General features: G+C 41.0%; 1 protein-coding gene across 2 annotated transcripts in view; it reads left to right on the top strand.

Annotated features, from left to right (window-relative positions):
* The window catches only part of LOC127574240 (adenosine deaminase-like), a 36,220-nt gene extending 16,529 nt beyond the window's left edge, over positions 1–19,691 (top strand). The window contains exons 7-11 of one of the 2 annotated variants that reach the window (XM_052023067.1): positions 1,361–1,432; positions 6,033–6,134; positions 8,014–8,081; positions 10,827–10,956; positions 16,942–19,691. In XM_052023067.1, coding sequence (XP_051879027.1) covers positions 1,361–1,432; positions 6,033–6,134; positions 8,014–8,081; positions 10,827–10,956; positions 16,942–17,031 — 462 coding nt within the window. In that variant the 3' untranslated portion in view covers positions 17,032–19,691. Of the gene's footprint in view, positions 1–1,360; positions 1,433–6,032; positions 6,135–8,013; positions 8,082–10,826; positions 10,957–15,818; positions 15,903–16,941 lie in introns of those variants that run through there. The other variant, XM_052023068.1, reaches the window with a different exon arrangement.
* Positions 19,692–27,625: the final 7,934 nt, after the last annotated feature.

Here is a 27,625-nt window from a genome sequence, read left to right as displayed (position 1 = left end):
ATGTCCAATAGGTGAACGAAATTACCCATGCAAATCAGAGACAGGGTTCAGACTCAGAGTACTGACTGAAAACAATGTGCCATGTGCCAAATGAGGTCAACTGTTTGAGAAGAGCGACCAGTAGATGTATTTACAAGAATATATTGTTGCAAGAACAACCAGGGCATTTTATATTGACTTGAGAGCTACATGTAATGTCCTCCTGAAGCAAGGCATCAATCTCAGGGCAGTGCAATTAAAACCAGCAAGTCTTGTGCTGTCGAAGTACATGAAACACTGAAGCCTGAAACTAACTTGTTTTTGTTTCCAGTTCTGATGAAGGGTCTTGGACCTAAAATGTTAACTCTGTTTCTCTTTCCACAGATGCTGCCTTCTAGGATATTCTGTTTTTATTTGGAGTATTTGACTTTCACACCCTAAAGCTTATGAGGAGGTGCTCTCTGAAGATAGTGAACCCTGAGAATTAAGAGAGCTCTGAGGAATATATTATAGTAGATCAGATAGATGTCATACTTATATTTGGGGGAAGTATTAGAGTGCAGTAGATGAGACTGATAGAGCTGCACTGTTAAGGAACTACAGGGATCATCATGAAATTCAAGATTTTTGGCTGGGCATGTTTTATAAACAATTTTTAGAAATAACTACCTCAAAACCAATTGATTCCTGAAAATATAATGTTTTATCAGTCGCTCTGCACTGGTATACAGCCCAGATTTTCAGCCTTATTCCATTCTTGATAACAGCCAGAACATAATATGAGAGGTGTCCAATTTTGTAGTTCTCACAGTTTGTGCAGTTTGTTACCGCATTTACAAAAGATGAAATAGCAAAAACTGAGTTGACAGGACACATCTATGGAAATTGTGGGAAAGAAAGCCCACATCTTAGTTAGGTAATGCTGAATTTATACCAACTGTGCACTGGAAAGGAGCTGACTTTGCACACCTAAAAGCAGAACAGAAAAGCTCCTCAGATGATCTTATAGGTACCTCAGTGTGCTGTAAGCTTTCAGACCAGCAAGCCCAATTCTGCTGGCTAGTATCTGGTCTCAGCCAGAATATCAATGAGATACAATTAGTTTTGGAAATACAGGCTAGCATGAACATAAATCAGCAAATGATCACTCTCTTTAATGGATCCTTCTAGAAAGTGCTTGTGTATGGGCAGACATGAATTTGGAGTGCTCCATTGTAGGATGACCTAAGATTGTCTAGGTTCATACATGAAAAATGCATGGTTGAGATTCTGGTAGTGTGCCATTGGCTACAAACAGAATACAAACATGAGCCATTACCTGCTGGTGTAATGTTAAACATAATTCCCTGTAACTTTGATTTTATTTCTTGCCCCACTCCAGATGGCTGTGAAATATGGTGTTCATCGTACTGTCCATGCTGGAGAAGCTTCACCTCCACAAGTAATTCGTGAGGTAAGGTTATAGAAGAAGAGTTATACATTTCAGTCATTGATGTGGAAAGATGAACAGAGGTCATTGCACATTGATGTCAAACATCATGCAATGCTTATTTTGACATCACTTGAGTGGCGTGGGCATTGAATGCTGAAGTATCACTTAACTGGAAGGTTGAGGCCTGTCTTGATGTTAGCTAATAGGCCAATACTTAATTGGGTCATTGCTTGGGAGTAGGCAGGTTCCATCTTCTTCCAGGAAGGTTTGTCAAGTTTTCAAATTATTGATTATTCACCACCCACCCTGCTGACAATGTCCTGCCCCTGACCAGCTCCCTGACCACTTCTTCCCTAACCTCTACCCTTAACCCCACACCCCAAATTAGTCACCTCCATAGCAGGGTCATCTCACCCCTGCACCGGCCTCCCTTGCGCATCTGCACCATGCCTCTCACCAAATCCTGTGCTTCACATGCATAGTCTGTGTCACATTAACTTGCTTCTTCCTTACTCTCCAGTATCATCATTGGGGGGTGGGGGTGGGGGTGGGGGTGATCGCAGAGGACAGGGACTTTTGCAAGTGTATCAGGCCCAGCTGAATAGTACACTGGCTAAGCATGGAAGTGCCACACAACCTGAGGGCCTCTCAATCCACCAAATGGACCGTACAGTGTCTTCAGGCAAAGTTAGAGGCGGAGGGGTCTGCTTCTTAATCAATAACTCATGGTGCTCGGACATGACGGTCCTGGCGAGCTCCTGCTCACCCAGCCTGGAATATCTAATGGTGACGTGTCAACCATTCTACCTGCTATGGGAGTTGACTTCAGCTATCCTGATGGCAGTCTACATCCCACCCCAGACAGACATAAAGCCTGCACTCAATGAACTATACTCTGTGGTCAACAGCCTTGAAGCAGGATACCCTGAGGCCCTCTTCATTATTGCAGGTGACTTCAACCAGGCCAACCTCAAGGGTGTGTTACCAAAATACTACCAGCAAGTCTCCTGTCCCACCAGGGGTGCCAACACCCTTGACCATTGCTATACAACCATCAAAGATGCCTTCCAAGCCACCCCTCCCCCTCACTTTGGTAAATCAGACCACCAGGCTGTGCTCCTCTCTGCATACAAACAGAAACTGAAATGGGAGGATCCAGTACAGAGAGTCGTGCAGTGCTGGTCTGAGGAAGCAGATGAGCTCCTACATGACTGCTTTGAGTCAGTGGACTGGTCCATGTTCAAAGTCTCAGCTGCCAGCCTAGATGAGTATGTCACCATCATCAGGGACGTTATCAGCAAGTGTGTTGAGGACTGTGTACCAAGGAAGACAATCCGGGTGTTCCCAAACCAGAAACTATGTATGAACTGGGAGATCCACTCCCTACTGAAGTCAAGGACTGCAGCATTCAAATCAGGTGACCCTGGCCTTTACAAGAAATCAAGATACGACCTCCGTAAAGCTATCAGAGATAGCTACAAATGAAGTCGGGCAGCATAGTCAACAACAGCACATCCCTTCGTGATGAGCTTGATGAATTCTATGCTTGTTTTGAACAGAAGGGGATTGGTTTGTCACCACCCACCCTGACAGCCTCCAATACACCTGAATCTGTGGTCATCTTTGAGGTCATAAGATCAGTCTTCCAGAGAGTGAACCTGCAGAAAGCATTTGGCCTGGATGGTGTCCCTGGCCACGTCCTCAGATATGGTGTTGATCAGATGGCCGAGGTATTTGCAGACATATTTAAGCTCTCCCTGCTTCAATCTGAGGTTCCCACTGTTTTAAGAAGACCACTATCATAGTGGTACCTAAGAACAACAAGGTAACATGCCTTAATGACTACCGCCTGGTGGCTCTGCCATCCACTGTCATGAAGTGCTTTGAGAGGCTAGTCATGGCACGCATTAACTCCAGCCTCCCAGACAATCTCGACCCACTGCAATTTGCCTACCGCCGGAACAGATCTACAGTGGATGCCATCTCCCTGGCCCTACACTCATTTCTGGAGCATCTGGACAGTAAAGACACCTACATTAGACTATTGTTTACTGACTACAGCACCACCTTCAATACTATAATTCCAAGCAAACTCATCACCAAACTCCAAAACCTGGGACTCAAAACGTCCCTCTGCAACTGGATCCTTGACTTCCTGACCAACAGACTGCAATCAGTAAGGATAGGCAGCAATACCTCCACCATGATTATTGTCAACACTGGTGCCCCACAAGGCTGCGTCCTCAGCCCCCTACTCCACTCTCTACATACTCATGACTGCATGGCCAGATTCTGCTCTAACTCCATCTACAAGTTTGCAGAAGATACCACCGTAGTAGGCCATATCTCAAATAACGATGAGTCAGAGTACAGGAAGGAGATAGAGAGCTTAGTGACATGGTGTCACAACAACAACCTTTCCCTCAATGTCAGCAAAACAAAAGAGCTGGTTGTTGACTTCAGGAAGTGGGGTGGTGCACTTACATTTGTCTACATCAATGGTGCTGAGGTCCAGAGGGTTGAGAGCTTCAAGTTCCTGGGAGTGAACATCACCAATAGCCTGTCCTGGTCCAACCACATAGACGCATTGGCCAAGAAAGCTCACCAGCACTTCTACTTCCTCAGGAGGCTAAAGAAATTCGGATGTCCCCTTTGACATTCACCAACTTTTATCGATGCACCATAGAAAGCATTCTAACTGGATGCATCACAGCTTGGTATGGCAACTGTTCTGCCTGGTACCACAAGAAACTGCAGAGAGTTGTGGCCACAGCCCAGCAAATCATGGAAACCAGCCTCCCCTCCATGGACTCTATCTATACTTCTCGCTGCCTTGGTGAAGCAGCCACCCACTCCGGACATTCTCTCTTCTCCCCTCTTCCATCAGGCAGAAGATACAGGAGCCTGAAGGCACATACCACCAGGCTCAAGGACAGCTTCTATCCCACTGTTATAAGACTATTGAACGGTTCCCTTATACAATAAGATGGACTCTTGACCTCACAATGACCTTGCACCTTATTGTCTACCTGCAGTGCACTTCCTCTGCAGTTGTGACACTTTGCTCTGTATTCTGTTATTGTTCTACCCTGTACTACCTCGATACACTGTGTAATGAACTGATGTGTATGAACGGTATGCAAGACAAGTTTTTCACTGTACCTTGGCACAAGTAATAAACCAATACCAATACCAAGCAGCTTGCTTATCTTTGAGGGAGTGAGTGAAAGAAAATGGAGAAAGCTGAAAATTACTTTGAAAGTGGAAAAACAATTTACAACTTTGCAATTTTGAGGATTATATTTCAAATGAAAATGGTACTCTCATTGGGAAAATCCATGCAATTAAGATCTTTCTTACTGTTGGTGTGCACACTCCAGAATATATACTATTTTCTGCAGTTAGAAAATAGATGAGAAAATAAAGCTGTCCAAGGTAAATATAGAGGAGGTGACCATTCAGCCTGTCTTTGTGATGTTTTAAATTGCCTTCACGTGCAATTATTTGCTTTGAAATGCATTCCCTGTTGTTACATCGGCAAACATGCAGTGGCTGGTGCACGGCCACAAGATAAAAGATAATCTAATCTATCTTTGGATGTTTTGGTATAAAGTAAGAGGATGGTGCAGATATGTTGAATATAGCGCTAATTCTAAACATGAATAGTTCCCTTCATTTCCAAAATATTAACCTCCACATTTTCTCCATTTCTATGCACGTGTACTGCTCGAAAACAATTTTGCCAAGAAATTTTAAAGCACGTAATTGGATGCACTAATGGACAAAGTGACGGGATGCCAGTGATCACTTCAGTTGTTGGTCTTCTGCTGCACAGTTCAGCTGGGATAGGCCGTGGCACATTTTTGAGTTCAAGACTGTTCAAAGGCTGGGTACAGGATGGCCGGAAGTTCCAAGGCCAGTTGTGTTGGGGAAGGGGGGTGATGGTGGGTGTGATTGGAGTTACTAGCACTGTTGAATGTTGTTAGTGGGATGGGAAAGATGTGGCAAATCAATGCGTCAGGCACCTTCTTCATGGGTGATTGCAGAGGCAGCAAATTTTGGGGAGGGGCTTTGAAATTCAGTAGACTGTGGGGGCAGCTTATCTAGATATTAGGTCTTGGATGGCAGATTGGGGGGGTGGGAGGTGGTTGTGGTTCATGACCTGGGACTCGGGCAACTGCAAGGGAACATATTGTGTTGGGTTCAGGTGATCACGATTGGGGTGGCAGCATAGAGGTTCAGGATTGAAATTTCAGGGCAAGTTTTGGTGCAGTACAGCGGGGCAACTGACTAATCTGATAGGAGTATAAGATCTGTCCTGCATTTGGGAGAACAGATGACCATTGCTGGTCATTCCTGGAACTAAATGATCCTAGTTCCACTGCAATGCTCCATAAGTACACCAAGGCACCAGAGTGGCTCAAGCCCAGAAATACCTAGTTAAGTTTTGAGAGAGTCATGAAACAACTTTGAAATAGACATTATTGCATTATGTGATGGAATTTCTAAGAATTGAGGTTTCAGATTGACTTGCAAGTTCTTTGTGTACACCTGTTCGCTATTCCACAGTAGATATTCCGAAGGGTAATATGTCTTTTTCTTGAAATTATTTCTTTTAAAGGCTGTGGAACTTTTAAAGGCTGAAAGAATTGGCCATGGATACTCAATAATTAAGGATCCCTTGCTCTATAAGGAATTACTCCTCAAGCAAATCCACTTTGAGGTAAGAAAAGAGACATTTAAACAGACACTTGAATAGGCAAGGCTTAGAAGGATACAGTCCTAATGCAGGCAAAGGGGATTAGTGTAAATGGGTCAGAGGTCAGCATGGACGTGGTGGGCCAAGGGGCCTGCTTCTGGACTGTATAACTCTATGGCTCTAAAACATGCTTCTGCCAAGAGCTGTCAATTATTTGACATTGACCGACAGGATTGACCCAAATGCAAATTAACATGTTTTACACCTCATTAATTGCACGGATCACAGCAAAAAAAGCAACTTTAAAATAAATGCAAAAAAAAGTTGTTGTCATATTTTTAGCCAAGCAATTCAATGCTGAACGTATTTGTAACAAAGCAGCCAAGCCTGAGTAGCAGAGGATTGGATGGAGCAGACTGCCCATGTGCAGTGTTCAAGGCTCTTGAGAGGCTTATGGTGCAGATAACTCACTCCTGTGGTGTATGCACAGCTTCAACCGTGAGTCCTTGCATCTGGAGAAAAGCAGTCAGCCAACTGCAGTGTGACAACATGGCTTCTCCATACCCCTACTCCTCCTCCTCTTCCCCAGGCTGTGAGGTGGAGTTGGTCCTGAATCCAAGGTAAGAGCCACAGCAGCAGTGAGATTCTTCAACCACTTTACCAGTCTGTTGGAGAAGATGATGTCTTATTATTATGTCAGGTATTGACTATGGTTAAGGTCCAGGGGTCATACTTTATTTCAGCTTCCTTCTTAATTCTGAATTTTCAAACTGTGTCCCTGCTATTTGAACCCTTTGTTGGACTGAACAATTTGCCTCCTTCAGTTCAACCCACCTCTTGCCATCTTAAAAGTTTCAGTTTGATCAATGACAGAAAAACTTGTACAGGCCATGGCCAGGTAATGAACGGGTTCGGTTTTTACATACGTCCTTAAGTCGATTTTGTCCACAAATTGGAAAATACACAAACATCACTCAATACAGTATATTAACTAAACCCCCACAGTATTATAATGAATGGCATGAAAAGCACGTATGACTGATAAGAAAAAACAATTAATAAAAGTGGAGAGAGAGAGAAAAGTAGTTCTGCTGTCCATAGGAACAAACGTATGTATGTATCTTGGACTTTTGAATTTAATAACATTATGGGAGCTCATTCTTATGTAGGGGTCACCATAAGTTGGGTGTTCTTAAGCTGGGGATGGTCTGTACTTCTTGACAGGAACTGGATCCTAGGGCACAGCCTCAGAATAAGGGAAGTCTCTTTAAAACTGAGATGAGGAGGAATTTCTTCAGCTAGAGGGTGGTGAATCTGTGGAATTCATTGCCACAGAGGGCTGTGGAAGCCAGATCATTCAGTGTACTTAAGGCAGTAATTGATCGGTTCTTGATTGGTAAGGGGGTTAAGAATTATGGGGAGAAGGTGGGAGAATGGGGTTGAAAAAAAAAGTCATGATTGAATGGCAGAGCAGACTTGATGGGCTGAATAGCCTTATTCTGCTCCTGTATCTTATGGTCTTACTACAACCTTTAAGCTTCTCAGAATTAACTTCATATGTGTATTTGATTTTCATGAATAATAATTTTCTTCCTGTGATAAGAGGACAAGAAATGCATGCAATTTGATGTAGGGACATAATCAGTGGCACTAAGCAATCAAATTATGTCCTTAGAAGTTATATAGGCAAGCATTTTCCATTGGATCATTTAAAACTATTATTATCCTGTTGTAATTTGACAATGGAATGAATAACTCGCGATTATTGTTTTTAAATCTCGCATTTAATTGTGATTATTTTTTGATTGATTGACAGCCAACCTTCTATACAATATAAATGACATATATATTAAAGTTGTACTTGAACATTTTTGCTATTTATGTTTTTGCTTTTTATCAAAAGGCATGCCCCTGCTCAAGTGTTCTCACTGGAGCTTGTGATCCTGACTACACAAAGCATCCAATTGTTACGTAAGTCTTTTTACATCTTGTTTATTTGATGTGTAGCATTTTTAATCATATTCAAAGGTATTACAAGAACAGAATTTGTCTACTATCCATTTCTTACCTCTGCAAGTGACGTGAATGAGTTTATTTTTTTGTTATTGGGCTGCAGGGGTCAGTGAGACATTTCTGTGTTTGACCTGATCACATGATGCAGCCCTGGTGAACTTCTTGAATCAAGGTCCTTTATTAGATTGTAAACTGGCCATTAAGGATTATCTGCAATCATTAGAATCCTTTTCTAAAGAAAGAATCTAGTCCAATGCCTTTTACTTGCTCTTCTTTAATATCCCAATTTATTAACAACTACTTACTTACATTTTCAAAGTATTCGTGGACTCTGTATTAACTATATTTTATAGTATAGAATTTTATATTCTAATCATCATTATATAATTAAGTAGTTTTCAACCTCCTGGGTAATTCCTTTATGTGGCCACCTTAAAGTTGTACCTTGCCCTTCTTTCTCCATGAACGTCTCATTGACCAGTGTTAGTTATCTGCTGAAGAGAGATAGCAGTATAATAACATCCATTGCAGGTCACATTTCCTGAGCTAAAATTTCTCCCCTAGTGAACACTGAAGCAAAGTATTCATTAAGGACCTCCCCTACCTCCTCTGCCTCTAGGCACATTTTCCCCCTTTATCCCTAAGCGGTCCTACCCTCACTCTAGTCATCCTCCTGTTCCTCACATACGTATAGAACGCCTTGGGGTTTTCCCTAATTCTACTCACTAAGGCCTTCTCATGTCCCCTTCTAGTTCTCCTAAGTCCCTTCTTAAGCTCCTTCCTGTAACCTTATAATTTTCAAGAGCCCTGCCTGATTTTTGCTTCCTAAAGTTCAAGTATGCTTCCTTCTTCCTCTTGACTAAATATTTCACCTCTCTTATCAACCATGGTTCCTTTCCCCTGCCATCTTTTCCCTGTCTCAGTGGGACAAGCCTATCCAGAACTCTATGCAAGTGTTCCCTAAACACCCTCCACATTTCTTCTGTGCCTTTCCCTGAGAACATCTGTTCCCAATTTATGCTCCCAAGATCCTGTCTAATACTGTCGTAATTAGCCCTCCCCAGTTAAAAAAAATTCCCATATCGTCTGCTCCTATCCCTGTCCATGGCTATGCGAAAGGTCAGGGAGTTGTGGTCACTATCTCCGAAATGCTCACCCACCGACAGATCTGTCACCTGACCAGGTTCATTGCTGAGTACTAGATCCAGTATGACTTCTAGTTGGTCTGTCCACATCCAGTGTCAGGAATCCTTTCTGGACACGCCTCACAAATTCTACCCCATCTAAACCTTTTGCACTAAGGAGGTGCCAATCAACATTTGGGAAGTTTAAGTCTCCCATAACGACAACCCAGTTATTTTTGCACCTTTCCAAAATCTGCCTACTTATCTGTTCCTCAGTATCCTGGTGGCTACTGGGGGGCCTATAGAATACTCCCAACAGAGTGATCGCTTCCTCCCTGTTTCTAACTTCCACCCACATTGACTCAGTAGACCATCCCCCCACGATGTTCTCCCTTTCTGCACTGTGATACTATCCCTGATTAGCAAAGCCACTCCCCCTCCCTCTCCCTTTTACCTCCTTCCCTATCCCTTTTGAAACATCTAAACCCTGGAACATCAAGCAGCCAATCCTGCCCTTGTGACAGCCAAGTCTCTGTAATAGCCAATCTTTCACATCTTCCCAATGCATTTGTATTTTTTTCCAAGATTTCTTTCCCCATCTACATCCAAACCCAACCACTCAATCATGTAAAAGAGTCACTCCATAAAAACAGTGATCAGTTTATTCACATCATCAGCCTGCTTTCTCTTGACAGATATTGCATGTGTGCCTGAACACCTTTCAGTAGTCTGGCACACAGTCTGCTTAATTCTTAACACTTTGCAGTTTAATCCATTCTTCTACTTTGAGCATGAATGCAAATACTCCACTTGTTAATGTTATTTCTCATTTTAGATAGCAGTTCTCTTGTTTTTGAGTCAATTCAGACTCTGATAATCCTAACTTTTTTAGGGAATATCACGCAGGAAATTGTGGACCTGGAAACACTGACTTTCAAACCACTCGTAACAAAAAGTGAAAGCTGTTTATCTTTCTGCATCTACTTCCCACTGGAAATGGCAGACCAAGTCTTATTGCCCAATGTTGTAAATGGAAAGTGCCCAAGTCTCTGTAATGATGCTGTTAAATTGTAGTAAACTATGAAAAATGCAGCAGACTGCTTCCTCCTCAGATTTTTCATTCTATTCCACAGGTGGTGGCTTCCTTTAATTATGCCTCCTCTGTATGAAATATTAGGATAAATAGAAAAGCTTTATCTCCTGGTGGGAGCATCCATAATTGGTAGCATAACCATAAATTCAGAGAGGCAAGCTATTAATTAGAGAAGTTAGGAAATATTTTTTTCACAAGGGTACTCGAGTAACCATTTTAAACTTTTGATCAGTGGATTTTGGCTACCCACTGGTATTAAGACACATTTGGATGGAGTTAGGTTACAGATTGGACAAGGTGCAACACACTAGAACCTGTAATGTTCCAAACTGAATTGATTTTTAAAAATAGAATGTTAATATAAATTCTTCCAGATATATTCTTCAATGCAACCAAGTAGCTGTACTTTATTAATAAATCACCTTTGAGACAGTGTGATAAAATGTTCATAATCTGTTAATTTATGGCGCTGGATTTATTTTACAGATTCAAAAGAGATAAAGCAAACTTTTCGCTCAATACAGATGACCCATTAGTTTTCAATTCAACAATACACACTGATTATATCATAGCCGCAGAGTACATGAACTTTTCAGAAGCAGAATTCATGGCAATGGTAAGTGGAAAGAAATGTCTCTTATTTACTGTTGATATAAGTTAATTCTATTACTTACTTATGGGTTCAGTGCAACCTTTATTGATCGAACTGGTCAGCCAATAATACCAAACATTCTTCTGTGAATACATCTTCAAAAGTTGTTGCAGTACTGCTGATCTACCCTTTGATATTTGACATCACCACAGCAACTAGCCTCGCTCAGGGAATGTGCAAATCACACACAACTGCTTTTATAGGCATTTACAACAAATCAATGTATTCTTTTAACAGATATTTATTTTGTAAAGGAAGCCAGTGCATTCAATATTACCTCTGATGCCTCTTACGGATGCATTCCTTCTTTCCCTATTACTCATCTCCATGCTGATCCTTGGCAATGTCTTCCAAAATATTATGGCTCTAAACACTTTGGGGTTTTATGAATGCAAGTCAATGGCTACTTTGGTAATGGGCCTGCTGCTGCAAATTTACATAACCCCAGAAATCAAAGGCGTACAGTGCTTGGCCTGTGTCAGTTTTTGCTAGGATGCTGAAGATACTTGCTATTGTTTGGGTTGAAACCCTAAACCAACCCTGCCCTGATGCAGGGTTTCACCTCAAATTGTTGACAATTCCTTCCCCCCCCCCTCCACAGATGCTGCTCGACCCGCTGAGTTCCTCCAACAGATTGTTTGTTGCTCCAGTTCTTCCCATACCTGCAGTCTTTTGTGTCTCACCATTGTTTGCCTGATGTGCGACATTGAATGAGCTGAAATTTCCACCATTTAAATATTGGGAAACATGTAACCTTTGTTTGCAGTTCCTGCCACAGACTCTGTTCCCTGTCAAGTGTCTGAAACTGAAGCAAACGTTGCGGAAGAGTGGCAATACTTGCGGGCTGCCCCCAGCACATTCTCAGTAATGCAAAAAGATGCATTTCAGTGTGTTTCGATTTACATGTGACTAATGAATTAATATCTTAAATATCTCATAACCAGCATTTTATGAGAAGAGCTTTGGAACACAAGTCAATGCCATACTAAGACTATGTGCCTTTAGCTTCTTGACATTATCTGACACTGCCCAACCCTCTACTGCTGAATCCCTCGCCTTTATACTTCTCCCCTTAGTTATTCTTGGGCACTCCTGAATAGTTGTGATTCAGATGCTAAGACCTTAAATTCATTGCATAAACTTCTCCAACTTTCTTCCCTCTTGTTCCTTGGAAGCTACCACTTTGACCAAACTTTGTTTATCTGCTCAAATTTCTCCTTTTATGGGTCAGTGTCATGTTGTTTGGTAATGCATTTATCTCATGGGGCATTTCTCTGTGTTAAAGGCACCACTTTAATACAATTTGTGGCGGTTATTGTTGAAACCAGCTAGAAAACTGCAGATGATGAAAGCTACTTATATCTTGAACAGGATTTTGATGATTAATCTCTGCTTGATATCTTACTGTGTGTTGAGTACTAAGTCAGTAAGAAATGCAAAGAGTCTTGTCTTCACTAACCCATAATTATTTGCCAGGTGCTTTACTCTGGTCATATATTACAACATAAAATAGGCAAAATTCTGTATTCAAAAATTAGAGCATTTCACCAGGAATTTCCTTGGGGACTTCTGATTGATGGTTGTTTGTGTGACTTATCCAGAGTTTTAATGGCCAACTAGTACAATCCCTAAGGAAATTCCCCGCACAAGTTCTTTCACTTAATACAGATACTAGTGACACTAGAGATTGTAATGTTGCATTCCACAATGAGTGAACCATAGGAATGATACTACTTTATTATATAAGGCTTACATTCATAATCAAAATGGTTCAGATAGAGCAAAATTCAGGTGGTTCCAATGGAAATCAGAAGCATTTAATTTGATAGTTGTTACTAATGATCACCCATTAACTTACACAGTAGTCAAAGTGTGATTCATGATTGTGAATCTGTGCTGGTTATTCACACACAAGAAGCTTCGTAAACTAGTCTGGTCCTGTTTCATACAGATCACTGCCTGAATTATCCATGTTCAATGGTTTACTACCCCACCATGCATCCCTGTGAGATGACTTTACATCTAAATACATGCTGGCTGCCTCCTTTGATATTTGCAATCATTAAATCTCCACTAATGCCATAATTTAGGATGCCTCAAAGTATGTTCCCTTCTCTGCTTAGCTAACTGAGGTGTAATTGCCATAGTTGCTCTTAACTCCTCATTAGAATTGCATTTGTATTCTCCAGTCCTCAACCTCATCCATCCTCAGATGTTTATCTTATACTTATGAAACTCTGAACATCACAAGCATCACTAATTTCCACCTATAATTCCTTAAGGATTTTAAGATGCGTGCTTGTTCCCTGGTCCTAGAATCTGCTGATATTTATTTCCTTCTTAGAATCTCGTCATTGCAAATTCTTTATTAACCTCTATATATAATAGATTCATGAATTCCATTTTAATGGTAGAATTTTTAATTTTACAGATATGTTGTGGTGAAGTCTGACTGCATGTAAGAGTGAATTACTGATGGAGTAGGGGAAGAGTTTCTTTATCAGGATAGTAAAGTTGGGTTCAGATAGTGGAGGTGATAAGCAAGATGAGGGAGTTGAGAGGTTCCATGAGTGAATGAGGTAAAAGGAATGATCATCAGTGGGGTTGAGAGAAATTAAGTGAAGGGTGAAGGTAGTGTGGTAGAAAGATTTGGCATGAGAGAATTGTAGAAATTTAAGTATATGTTAGGATCACTGACATTGAGTAGTCACTCAGCATAAAGGCTTATCCATACAGTCTCAATGAGGAAATTAATGCATAGCTCTTTTGGGTCCTGCACTATAAATAGTTTAACTGAGAGACTGAAGGGATGAAAAAGAAGGTCAGATATCCAAAATAGTAAATGTGGGGAGAGACTCAGGTGACAGAGAAGCAACATATGTCTGGATGGGGATTTATGATCCACTTGCATTAATATATACAATAAGAAAGCTTGGGAGGGGTTAAAGGTTAATCTCCTAAGAGAATACTGGCTAAATTATATAGTTTTATCCATTTTATCTCTTATATAAACCTGACTGTTTAATGAAATTGTTATTTTTTAATCTCTCTTTCGGTCCTCAACAGATTGTCTCCCTATTTTTCTCACATTTCACTCAGCTTGCTAGGTGAACTGGTTTTCTCTACATACTTGTTTTCTCAGGCTGAGAAGTTTTTTTTCCAATGTTTTACTTTTTTAATTAATTTTGTCAGATCTGGGTGACATTGGCAAGGCCAGTATTTATTGCCAATTCCTAAATGCCCTTGGGAAGGTGGTAGTGAGCTTCCTAAACCACAGCAGTCCTTCTGCTGAAGGTATTGCTAGAGTATTGCTGGGTAGGGAGTTCTAGGATTTAGACTCATTAACAATGACAGGTTGGTGATGTATTTCCAAGTTGGAATGGTATGCAACTTAGAGGGCACTGTCAGAGTACCCTTGACAAGTAACTGTAGTGCATTTTAAGATAAGATCTTTATTATTCACATGTACATCGAAACACACAGTGAAATACATCTTTTGCGTAGAGTGTTCTGGGGGCAGACCGCAAGTGTCGCCATGCTTCCGGCGCCAACACAGCATGCCCACAACTTCCTAACCCGTACGTCTTTGGAATGTGGGAGGAAACCGGAGCACCCAGAGGAAACCCACGCAGACACGGGGAGAACGTAGAAACTCCTTACAGACAGCAGCCGGAATTGAACCCGGGTCTCTGCCGCTGTAAAGTGTTACGCTAACCGCTACACTGCCGTGTCTGCTCTGCACTACTGTGCCTGCAACCTGTGGTGGTGGGAATGAAAGTTCAGGATGGTGGATAGGGTGCCAGTCAAGCTGGCTGCTTTGTTCTACATAATGTTTAGCTTCTTGATAGTTGTTGGAGCTGACTTCATTAAGCATTATTCCATCATGTTGCTGAATTGCGCTTGCAGGTGGTGGAACGACTTTAGGGTGTGAGGAGGTGAGTGACTCACTGCATAATACCCAGCCTCTGACCTGTTAGAACATAGAACAGTACAGCACAGGAACAGGCTCTTCCACCCACGATGTTGTGCCGAACTGATTAAACTAGTTGGAAAACACCAAACTAAACTAGTGCCTTGTGCCTACACAAGGTCCATACCCCTCCAATCTCTGCATATTCATGTGCCCATCTAAGAGCCACTTAAACGCCTCTATCGTATTTGCCTCCACTACCACTCCTGGCAGTGCATTTCAGGTACCCACCACTCTTTATGTAAAACTACTTGCTCCTCACATCTCCTTTGAACTTACCCCTTTCACCTAAAATGTGTGCCCTCTAGTATTAGACATTTTGATCCTGGGAGAAAGATACTGGCTATCTATTCTATCTATGCCTCTCTTAATCTTATAAACTTCTATCAGGTCTCCCCTTAGCCTCAGCCACTCTAGAGAACACAAAACAACTTTGTCCAACCTCTCCTTATAGCACATGCCCTCTAATCCAGGAGGCATCCTGGTAAACCTCTTCTGCACCCTTTCCATAGCCTGCACATCCTCTCTATAATGGGGCGACCGGAATTGAATGCAGTAGATGTTCTTGTAGCCGTGTTTTTTATGTGGCTGGTCTAGCTGTTTCTAGTCAATGTGACCCCAGTATGTTGTTGGTGGGAAGTGCAATAATGATAATGTCAGTGAATGTCAAGATCAGATGAATAGACTCTTCCTTGGAGATGTTCATTACCTGGCACATCTATTGCTTGCCATTCATCAGCCCCATGCCTGAAGGTTGCCTAGATCTTGCTGCAGGCAGGTGTGGACTGCTTCATTTGTTGAAAAGTTATGGATGGAATTGAACATTGTGCAGTCATCACAAACATCCCCATTTCAGATCTTATGATAGAAGGAAGGTCATTAATGAAGCTACTGAAGATGATTGGACCAAAGATACTGCCCTGTGAAATTCCTAAACGACTGGAAAAATTGACATGCAAAAACCATAACTATCTTTGTGCAAAATGTGACTCCAGCCAATGGAATATTTTCCCACTGATGACCATTCATTTTAGTTTTACCGGTTTGTTTCTTCAATTTCTTAATTAAATCTGTGTGGCCTATATTTTGCTTAATTTTTAAAATTGAATGTATGTTGTGTCTTCATCCTGTGTTATAGACTTAAATAAAATATATTTTTCATCTTTAGGTCTGTTTTTAATCTGATTCTTTCCAAACTTCAGTTTTCTACTTTTCCACAATTCAGTCCACCCTCATTGTTATTTTTGGCCTTGATTTTGATAGTATCAAGCCTAACAAGACAATTTACTGCCAAATTAACAGTGAATTTCATAGCATTCACTGTCGTAAATGTAAAGGTCTCCAAGAGGACGATAGATCTGGAACCTTACAGCAAAAGTGCCAACCATTTCTGAAATGTTGCTCAGCCACTCTGCACTGAAAAAAGCAGCTGGATAAGCTTTCCTGAAGTAGTAAATTGTTCCCAGTATGTATGAAAATTTGAAATTAAAAGACACTGTCTTAGTTTTCTACTTCTTTTCTCTTAATCCAATCTCTCTTTCCCTTTCTATAATATTTCTTTATCTATTTTGATGAATTTGCCCTAATTCCTTTATCATTCCTCCTTTTCTTTTTCTAGTCATTAAAAATGTAAAGATTAATCAGATAGCCTGTTGGAGCCCAATGCTCAGTAATTAGGTTGCAATTTCAGTCATTTGTAATGCAATGATTTTTCAAGTTGAACGGTGGAGCAGAATATCAACAATGAATCATACGGCAAGATACCCTGCTTCAACAAATCTTGAGGCCCAGGGTATGAATAAGATTTTTAAAATAATTGTCTTAACTTTAACCCAAGGAGCATTTAAAGAAGAGTAAACATACAACTCTGGAACTCAGAAAGTATTTTCAGAATTTCACATAAACAAAACTGTTGAGAAGAATTGTATAACGGAATACCATTATGTTGCAAGAAGATATCATATTGTTTTATTTTACAGAACCTTAATACTGCTCGCTCTAGTTTCCTCCGGTCAGAAGAGAAGGAAGAACTCCTTCATCAGCTGTGTAAGGCATATGGAATGGAATAACAAAAAGCATGTTTTACTTTAAAGTTTATTAGAGATATTATCCAGTGTTAAAAGGCAACAGATAGTATTGACTCCAATCAGGGTATTGTCTTGCTCTTCAAAGCATTCTCCATTGTTTAATGATAACACATTTAAAGTGATTGATACTAATCCCTTACTTTATGTAATACTAAACAATAACACATGAATAACTAAAAGACATACACAGGATGATTTAGATGCCTATAATCATGACTGATGAATTTATCAATTGACTGAGATTAAAGTATCAGAATTGACAGCTTCCTGTAGCAAGAGTATGTTATCTTAATTCTTTAGGATTGCTAGATTGGATTAAAGATAACCCATTTTCTCATGGAGGAGAGGGAACTGGTCCATGTGAACGCTTCCCGAAGTTTAATGCATCAATCTCAGGAAGCTAGAAAAAAGGCTCACAGCAATGACAGAAGTTTCAGAAAACTGAGACTTCGTGACAGTTAATTGCAAGGTACCATTAACTGCTTGATTTGCCTGCTGATATAATGCTAATGTTATTTTATCATTTCAACCCTGTTTAAATAGATTGGTCAGATAATATAAATCTCTTGAAATTTGAGCATCTTTCAAAGAAGCCAAAACAATACCTTGAGGAAAAAAACCGAAAGTGTTAGAAATCTGAAATAAAACAGAAAATGCTGGAGATACTCAGCAGATTAAGCAGCATCTGTGGAGAGAGAAACAGAATTAACATTTTGTGCCAATGACCTTTTATCAGAACTGGAAAAGTAGCAAACAGACAAAGAGAGGGTGATAAATTCCTGTTGATCAAAGCGAATCTGCCTGGAGGAGAATAATTAGAGGGAGATGAATAAGAGCAGTGGAGAAAAAGAAACAAAACATACTGGAACTGTGAGATGCTGAGCATAGCTGTTGTGGAACTCTGAAAAAGAGAATGTTCGAAATACGCAGCAGATTTGGTAGCATGTAAGGAGAAAGAAAGCTGAGTTAATGTCACAGGTGACTTGAATAGGAAATACTGGCTATTCATGTCCTTTGAAATGAATATTGATCCTGAAGCCTACAACATGTCTAAAACAAAAGATAACTTAACTTTCAGCTTCATTGGAATAGCATAGTAGGGCAAATACAAAGAGGTCAGGCTGGACAAATACAAGTGACAGGCAATTGGAAGCTCAGAGCTGCCCTTGCAGACTGAATGGAGGTTACACCCCACTCCCATTCTCCAGCATTTTCTGTTACTATCTTGAGCCAGTTATTTTTATGAGTTGCAGCCTATACAGCTTTCATTACTATTTCCAAAAGCTAATACAGAGAAAAGTATTGCATTTAGTAGCATTTAAAGTATCATCAGTAATTTAAACACAGCTAGTGTGCTATATTGGGAGCTTAGAGACTAGGAAAAATTTCTCACAAGTTAATGGTACTCTGAGGTTTACTTCCATTAGTGGAATTCATGGGCCTTCTAAGTTTGATTAATGGTTTTTTTCTTGGAGGTGCACTTGGACAGTGCATCCTCTTGAATTTTTGGAGGAATGGAACTCATCAGGGGAGCTTGCATTGCATGGGTGTACATGAGTAGGCTCCAGACTGTTTGTTACTTTTTAAATTCCAGGTAGAATGCATATAATTTCTTGTGCCTGGGACAACTCCCAGACCTGTCCCTACCCTACGTTTGATTTGCAGGGAGCATTGCTCTGGCACAGCAGGAGGAAGCACTGTTTGCTGTTTCAAAAGGGATTTCCTCTTTTTGGGAAAACTCAGCACTTAAAAGCTATTTCCTGCTGTATCAGAAACCAGTTATACTCTCAGTTGTCCAGAAAAGTTGAACAAAGGGACAAGGATAGAATGTTTAGAGAACCCCTCCGGAGAAACTATTTTGATTGGTGTCGAGGACTCAGCTGTTAAGTATCTGAGAATAAAGTATTTTGTTACTCAGTGCCTAGAATTTGTGTTTGATGTTCCTTCCCTTGGCCTGGACAGGAATTTTTTTTTTACAAAATAAACTTTATTCATAATAAAAGACAAGCTATATACAATTACAAAACAGTGCAAGCCTTTACATTCTTGTACAGATCATTCATTAGTGTTGCCTTTTTATAGAGAAAAACAGCACCAATGCCACACGTGTGGCTCCCTGGAAACTACCCGGTCCCGTATTTACAATATTTAGGGTTCTTTCTCCCTGACCCCGCCCCTCCCTCTCCAGTGGCAGAAGAACCCTAAACTGTAGTCCTTCCCCACCGAGCCTTTGCGTTAGCTGTGCCCAGCTTCAGTGCATCCCTCAGCATGTACTCCTGCAGCCTGGAATGTGCCAGCCGGCAGCATTCCCCTACGGACATCTCGCAGTGCTGAGACCTGAGGCTCATCTTGGTTGGTGCTCTGCAATGGTCTGATGAATGTGAGCATGGGTTAGATCCCTGACTGATTCTACTGATGGCACCTTTTAGGAAAGGCAGAGTCCCAGTGATTATTATAAGCTTGATCTACTGGAAGTTTATTCATGTTGGGATATGAGCTCTCCTCATCAGTCAACAGCATGTAACATAATATGAAATTCAAATATTATAATTTTGGTAGCTGATTATGATGTAATGTTAGTTAATATGCGTATCTCTGTTGATTCATTGGTTTAATAAATGTGAAGCATTTTGAAAAACTCATTTTTTGAACAAAGTCTTATATTTTGCTGAACCAAGTGTAATATTAGTTCATTAAAGGTCATTGAAAATAATTCAATTTGAGAATCTGTTGAATTTGGTATTAAACACAGTTGCTAGAATTTTAGGAGCTTTTTTTATTGCTAAGCATTGTCTATTTGTTACATGTGCATGGTCCAACAATTGTAGAAGTAATTTCACAATTAATGTCTCATGGAGTCATATAGAGATACAGTATGGAAACAGGAAACAATCTAAGTCCACTCTGACCATTTACACTGATCCTACATTAATCCTACTTATTCTCCCCACATTTTCATCAACTGCCCCAGATGAAATGTAGTATATTTGGGTTCTTAAATGAATAATGTGACGTTTTACAGTATTATGCTTAAGTAGAATTGTTTCTGATCTATCTTAGTGCCTTTTTTTCTCTCAACTTGCACTAATGTTGTTATGTTTAGTTTAGTTTGTCATGTAAGTTATGTGTAGTTTATATTAATTTAAGTCTATGTCAACTTATGTTTGTCCTTGTCTTGTAATGTACGCTGCTGCTGCAAAAAGCGAACTTTCTTGGCATTTATACCTGGGGATATATGCCTCTGATAGTAAACTTAAACTTGAAACTTAATCATTGTTGTCACAGAGCAATATTCCAATAGATTGTTAAGGCAATGTTAATAAGGAGTTAATATACATTGTTTCAAGTCTAGAAGCAAAGCATGGCCATCAGTTAAGTCAAAAACAATACAAACTGCATGGAAGGGCTAAAGAAGGAATCATTTAAACATGCACACAGTGAACATAAGAGAAAGAAGGAACAGGGCTAATAATGACTGAAACATAAAGATGTACTGTTGACTGATAGGGTGAGATAGCTTAGGAGACCATCAGTTGCTGTGAAAAGTAAGATCATTTAAATGTAAGGAACAAGAAAGAGCAAAAGTGACCAAGAGGAAGAAAAGTTGCAGTCAATAGGTCACAGCAGGGGCTAAAGGGACCACCCCACAGTCACTCGGAGGGCAGGGAACAGGCATTGAATAATGTTTTTGTAAGAGATGCAACTTAGTAAACCAGTTGTACTTATAACTAATAAATCTGTACCCATGGAGCAAAACCTGCTGGAAATCTGAAACAAAAACAGAAAATGTTGGAAGAGCTTAGCAGGTAAAGCAGTATAAATAGGAGGCAAAAGAGTGGACGGTTCAGGTTAATGATCCTTCATCAGAAGAGATTGGAACCTGCACCCTTTGAGGTTTGTTGTTACCACAAACAAATCTTTTGACTTGGCTTAAGTTAGCTCCTGGAGGTAAAACAAAACTAAGAATTGTCAAGTGTTACAGTGATGACCCAGGTGGAACTTGACCAATGACTGAAACCAAGTATTAAATTGCAAAAAATAGCGCATCGTCGAACTGGGACGTTAACTCTGTTTGTCTCAGCACAGATGTTGCCTGGCCTTTTATGCCAGTCACTGAAACAAATATACAGGTCCAGCAAACAATTAAGAAGACAGGTGGTATTTTGGCCTTCATTGCAAGAGGTTTTGAGTAGAGGAGCAGCACACCATAGCTGGAGTATTGTGTGCTGTTTTGGTTTCCTTGTCTAAAAAAGGATACATTCAGCATTGAAGGAATGTAAGAAAGGTCATCAGACTAACTCCTGGGAAGGCAGAACCATCGTATGAGAGACTGTCGGTTAGGCATCCAGGTTAGCAGAAAGAGAAGATATCTCATTGAAGCATGGAAAATTCTGATGGCTGTAGAGAGAAGTTTCTCCTGGCCGGCATTGGGAGGGTTGTCAGGGAAGACATTTAGGACTGAAGTAAGGAGAAGTTTCTTCACTCAGATGGTGGTGAGTCTGTGGAATACTCTGCCGTAGACAGCTGTAGAGGCCAAGTTGCTGAATATATTTAATGTGGTAGATAGATTTCTAGACACATAAGGTCAAAGGGTAGGGGAAGAGAGTGGGAATATGGTACTGATACAGTTGAACAGTCATAACTGTATTGAATAGCAGAGCAGCTCAAAGAGATGAATGGCCTACTGTTTTTCTATGCTTTAATACTCAACATATTCCCAGCAGAGACACAAAAAATTCTGCAGATGCTGGAATCTGGAACAATACACAAAAAGTGCTGGAGGAACTCAGCAGATCAGGCAGCATCTATGGAGGGAAATAAACAGAGGAAAACTTCTTCAGGGTAGGCATTCCTACGAGGAAGTCTTTCCCTCCATAGATGCTGCCTGACCTACTGAGTTCCTCCAGCACTTTTTGTGTATTGCTACATATCCCCAGCATATTCTTTCTTTCAGAAACAAGTTGTGTAAAACATAGCAGGCATGACAGCCATTGCTGGATCACTGATAAATCCTGGTGAAATGTTATTTTTGCTTTCCAATTGTGTCTCCTTAAAGTACACCAAGATGCCAGCTGAGAATCTTTGGGGAGATTTTAAAGTTAGCGTGACTGAGAAGGGTGTGAACATTGTCAAAACAGTGTCTGAACAAACACCTGACAGTCCTGATGCAGGGTTTCAAACTGAAACGTCAACAGTTCCTTTCCTCCCTCAGATGCTGCCCGACCTGCTGAATTCCTCCAGCAGATTGTTTGTAACACCTGAGAGTGCCATTTTAAGGTGCAGTGATGTGTAAGGTTTAAGGTTAAGAAGCATAGGACAATGGGTTTGAGTATGTATGCTGCTGTGTATTGTGTGGAGCAGGATTGTGAGGTTATTTTTTCTCAGGATGGAAAGATAACGAGGTAGAATGATAGGATATCAGAGTTACAGAATCATGTTGAGCTTTTCCATTGACAGGTGACCCAAGCTACTGTGATAATGCGTAACAGTATGCAAGTATTGTCCAGGTGGACTTGGCGATGCAGAATCTCAAGAACCCACATGACGAGTTAACAGAAGCTAATAGCCACCTCACTTGGCAATTAGGGGATTCATGGGAGGCATTAAGTGAAGCCATCCAGTGCCCACAGAGAAAGGCAGATCACAGGCAGTACCATGCTGTTATTCAGAAGTTCACAAAACAGCTGGCAAAGCAATGTGTAGTTGTAGCCACGGTGACCACGGGGAGCCCTCATGATGATTATAGCCAAGAAATTAATGAATTTAGTAGTAGTTAAATCCTCCCTTGCCACCTCCGTATTGTGTAGTAGCATGCAGGCTCCTGCACTTTTTGTAATTACAAGTCAAGCTGAAAACATAGTCCGGAAACAAGAGACAGGCCATTTTTCATGTAACTTTAAATTTTTAGAAATGTAAGAGAGCTTGGGTAAACAAAAGGCAGTTGTAGCAGCAATCAAAATGACTTCATCTTTGTATGCTGAGGATATGGGCGATTTCATCCATTACCCAGGAGAGATACCTTATAACTTGATAAGTCGACCCAAGTTACATAAATGGTGTTCATAGTGGAAATATAGCGAAAGGATAAAAGCATGTCAATGTGGTAAAAGGAATCCAAATTCAGTTTCTGGGAAAGAAGGTCTGATTCTTTGTCTCAGCAGTCATTGTGCAAGAGGAAGTGTGCAGCAAGCATCTGCCGCTTGTGTTCAAAGCCAAAATCTGTTAACCCATTGTAGTTTTGTCAAGTCGTGTTCATTTCAGCATGCATATATTTTATTTTTTGAGATTCTTATGTTTATTTTTTGGTTTTCAACTGATTTAGTTGATATGAATGTTTCATGGGCTCATGACCTCAGATGTCCTTTAAAAGTTTGGCACTTCCAATTAACCAAGTCTGACAGCAGATTCATGGTGAAAGCCAGCCTAACAATTTTATAATTGACCTTTTCTCTTTGGCAGTCACTTGAATGCATGCAAGTGCTATATACAAAGCCCATTTAGTGCACTAATAGGCGTTGTATGTCCATCCCACGATCACCGATATCTCTCTGTCTGTGACTTCTGCATTGTTATAATGAGACCTAATGCAAGCTTGAAGAACATCACCTTATCTGTCTGGGCACGTTGAAGCTTTCTCAATATTGAATTTTATGACATCAGGTAACTTGCTTTTTCTGCTTGTATCAGAACTAGACATTTCTGCTGTAAGTCATCCAACTGTTGTATTGACTTGAGTTTTTCCCTCTTCATTAGCAGAGCCTTATTTACTGGGCACAATCCTCAGCCCTGCATTTCACAACATTTTAAGCTTCTTTCTGTGTATTATCACCTTCTAACTGCTCCCATTAATTCATTGACCAGAGAACCTCAAAAACTTGTTCCCACAGCGTCTGTTCCCATCTTTTCACAGAAACTCCTTTTGCTCTATCCATCTCGCTCACTACCTTCTCTGCAACTTAAACTAACTCGTTTTTCTCTTACCCAATCCTGACAAGGGTCTTTGACCAGAAACGTTAACTCTGTTTCTCTTTCCTGTCTGACCTGCTGAGCATTCTCTGATTTTATTTCAGATTTATAGCATCGGCAGTTTTTTGATTTTCATTGTACTTACGGACAACGCTGTCACTGAGGCAGCTTTGAGTAGAGTAAATGGTGGAAGATCTAACCAGGCAAGAAGCTTGAGTAAAGGGAAAAGTGTCATCGCTACCTCAAGGCTCTTTTAAGGGGCAGTTGATCAGCTAAGCTTGTTTTATGCCTGGGTGAAAATCTCAGCATTGCCTCATTTGCAATAAAAACTCAGATATGGTTTTGTTCAAATAATGGGCAAAGATCCAGCATCATTGAAACTGCGACTTGGCAGAAACAGAAAACCTTACACATATATTGGCAAGCAGCTGGAACAGTACAATTCATAAATGTTAACCCTCACTGAATGCAATGCAATTAAATGACAAATCAAAATTCCAAATCCACCTTCAAGAAAGAAGTATGGCCCTTGATCAACGTATTTGTGAATGACTAATTAATGGAAAGAGTTAGTGAAGTGGATCTTACTGTAAATGAGCAGTTGAAAAGGAGATCAATCACTTGTAGCATGAACATTAATGAACTTAGCTCCAAGACATGCTACAGAGCATGTGATGAATCTGCTACATCCCTGCAAGCAGAAGAATATGCCAGAAAAATCCTGAATGAAAGAAAATTAGAGCCAAGGAGGAGATTGTGTTAAACTGTTGGTCTCCCATGGCCAATCTGTATCAATCAGGAGACACAAGAGACTAAAATGCTGGAATCTGGAGCAAAAAACGTGCTGCTGGAGGAACTCAGCAGGTTAGGCAGCATCTGTGGAGGGAAATAAATGGCCAACCTTTTGAGTCAAGCCCATTTCATCTGGGCTGAACAAGTAAAGGGCAGATAACAGGTATAAAGAGAAGAGGGGGAGGGGTGGGGCAAGACTTGGCAAGCTCTAGGTAGATCAAGATGAGGAGGGGTTCATTGGCAGATGGAGTCAGATGGGGGAGGGAAGGGTGGAGCTGGCAACAGAGGCTGGGAGGTGATAGGTCAAGGCAATTATGGAATCTGATACGTGAAGGGGAACCAAATAGGGGAGGTATGATGGATAGACAGGGAACAATGGGGGGAAGGGACCCAGTGGAGGAGTTGTGTGGGTGACGGAGTAAGTGGGGTAGAGGAAAGAAACTGGGTGGTTGGGGGCTGAGGGGGGTGGGTATGAGAGGACATGGGTAGATCAGAAGGAGAGAGAAAGGCACAGAGGGACAGCAGATTAACTGAAATTGGAGAATTCAATTTTCATGCCATTGGGTTGTAGACCACCCAGGCGGAATATGAGGTGCTGTTCTTCTAGTCGGCAGTGGAAAAGGCCAAGGACAGACAGGTCAGTCCATATTTTCCTCCACAATGTTGCCTGACTCACTGAGTTCCTCCAGAACTCGTTTTATGCTCTATTGATCAGGATTCATATCGTACATTAGTATGACCCACCACACCCACACATCCCACTGCAAACTTCGTCTCATAGACTGGAATCTCTGCCAGCTATTTAACTGTAGTTTCATTGATAATACAGTCTCCTCAGAATTGTTAACATTTTGTTGTCCGTGGGAGCTTGCCATGTGCAAATTGAGTTTGCTTGTCCTTCAGTCCAATCATGAATCGTTTCAGATACTCACACTGCACTGGAACCAATAAGAGGATGACTTAGCTTTTCTAACTGTGGAAGTTCCGAATGTGGAAGGACAGATAGTGTGGAGTCCACATTAAAGGGCACAAGATATTCCCAGCTCTGCTCAGCTGGATGTGGGGGCTGGATGTCAGGCCTGTCAACAAGCAGATACTGCTGGAGTTGCAGCAAAGAATGTGTAATGTATTGGCAGGCATCCCACCTACACTGTGCATGCTTGCTGAGATTTGAGAAGTCTGTTTCACACATGAGTGGCACAATTTCACGTGACTTTGCACTGATGTAATGGAGACCTGCTTGGAGTGTCAAGTGTGACAAATGCTTGAATGGATGCAGCTGCCAACAAAAGCGTGCAGACTGAGAACAACAGCTTAAACAGGTAACATGTTTGTCCTGTCTTGGCCATTCATCACCCAGTGATTCTCTGTAACATGTTTACTGCCCATTGCTAGGAGGGAAGGGCAGGTGAACTACAAGAAAGAAGATGGTGACAGGTCTATGAAATTATTGGTTTTGATCAGAATACTCATGCAGAACTCACTTTTGCTGCCAATTTCCACACTGCTCTCATCTTCACATGGTCCATCTCTGACACTTCCCTTTCTGCATATCTCCATCTCCATCTCAGGATAGGCTAGCCACAAACATCCATTATAAGCCCACAGACTCCCACAGCTACCTTGACTATACTTCCTTCCACCCTACCTTCTGTTAGGGCTCCATTCTATTCTCCCCATCTCTTTTGCATTTGTTTCAATGATGAGATTTTCTGCAAAGATGCCTCTGAAATGTTTTCATTCGTCCTGAACCATGGCTTCCCCTCGACCATTGTGGACAGTGTCCTTGGCTGCATCTCATCTATTTCCTTCACTTCCATTCCTGGACAAATCAAGAACAGGCTTCATCAGTCAAGGCATTAACTATAGAAGTTGGGATCTTGCAATTGTACTAGACGTTGGTGAGGCCGCCTTTGGAATATTGTGTTCAGTTTTTGTCAGATACCATTAAGCTGGAAAGAGTGCAGAGGAGACTGAGTTATGGAGATAACTTATGGAGTTATTTTAGATAACTTGCTTTCTATCTGTATTAGAACTGGCAATTTGGCCTGTCTGTGATTTTGACTCAGTTTTTCTTTGTCTGTTGGTACAGCCTAGTCTGCTGATCAGCCCTGCTATTAGCATTACTTAATACAGACAAAGGTGCATAACCTGCCTCTTCTTAGATAAGGTATCTTTATTTTAGATAAGGTATCTTTATTAGTCACATGTACATCGAAATAGACAGTGAAATACATCTTTTTGCATAGAGTGTTCTGGGGGCAGCCAGGAGATCAGAGATATTTCCTTTACTCTGTCAATCCCTCCCCCACCTTCTCTGCGACTGAAACTAATTTGTTTTCTCTCTTTCTTTGCTCAAATCATCTCAGATCTGAAACATTAATTCTGTTTCTCTTCCTGCTACCTGTTGAGTGTTTCCAGCATTTTCTGATCTTATTTCAGATTTCTAACATCTGCATTTTTTTTCAGCTCCGACTGGTCCACAGTTCCTGGCTATAGCCTCCTCCACCAGCACGGGGGGGGGGGGGGAGGGGTAGACCTAGCAATGAGGGCATGTTAGTGGTGGAGCACTGTGTCCAAGTTTAAAGACATTCGCAAGTATTGACTGCCACATAAGCAATTGGACTTCTGTGCTTTTGGTATAAAGCCCTCAATGAGATTAATGTCCTGGAACAGTTCACTTTGGCTACTATGCTCTATGTGCTTCTGTGGTGCCATAATTTTGAGTTTGGCAATTTCTCTGACAATTTTATCATTGTGTTTGGTAAAGGTTAGTCATCACAGTTATACTAATAATAGCAGGGATCAGAGACAAGAT

Source organism: Pristis pectinata, chromosome 9 (assembly GCF_009764475.1).
Source record: "Pristis pectinata isolate sPriPec2 chromosome 9, sPriPec2.1.pri, whole genome shotgun sequence".
Taxonomy (NCBI): domain Eukaryota; kingdom Metazoa; phylum Chordata; class Chondrichthyes; order Rhinopristiformes; family Pristidae; genus Pristis; species Pristis pectinata.
This window is presented reverse-complemented; position numbering and strand designations above follow the sequence as displayed.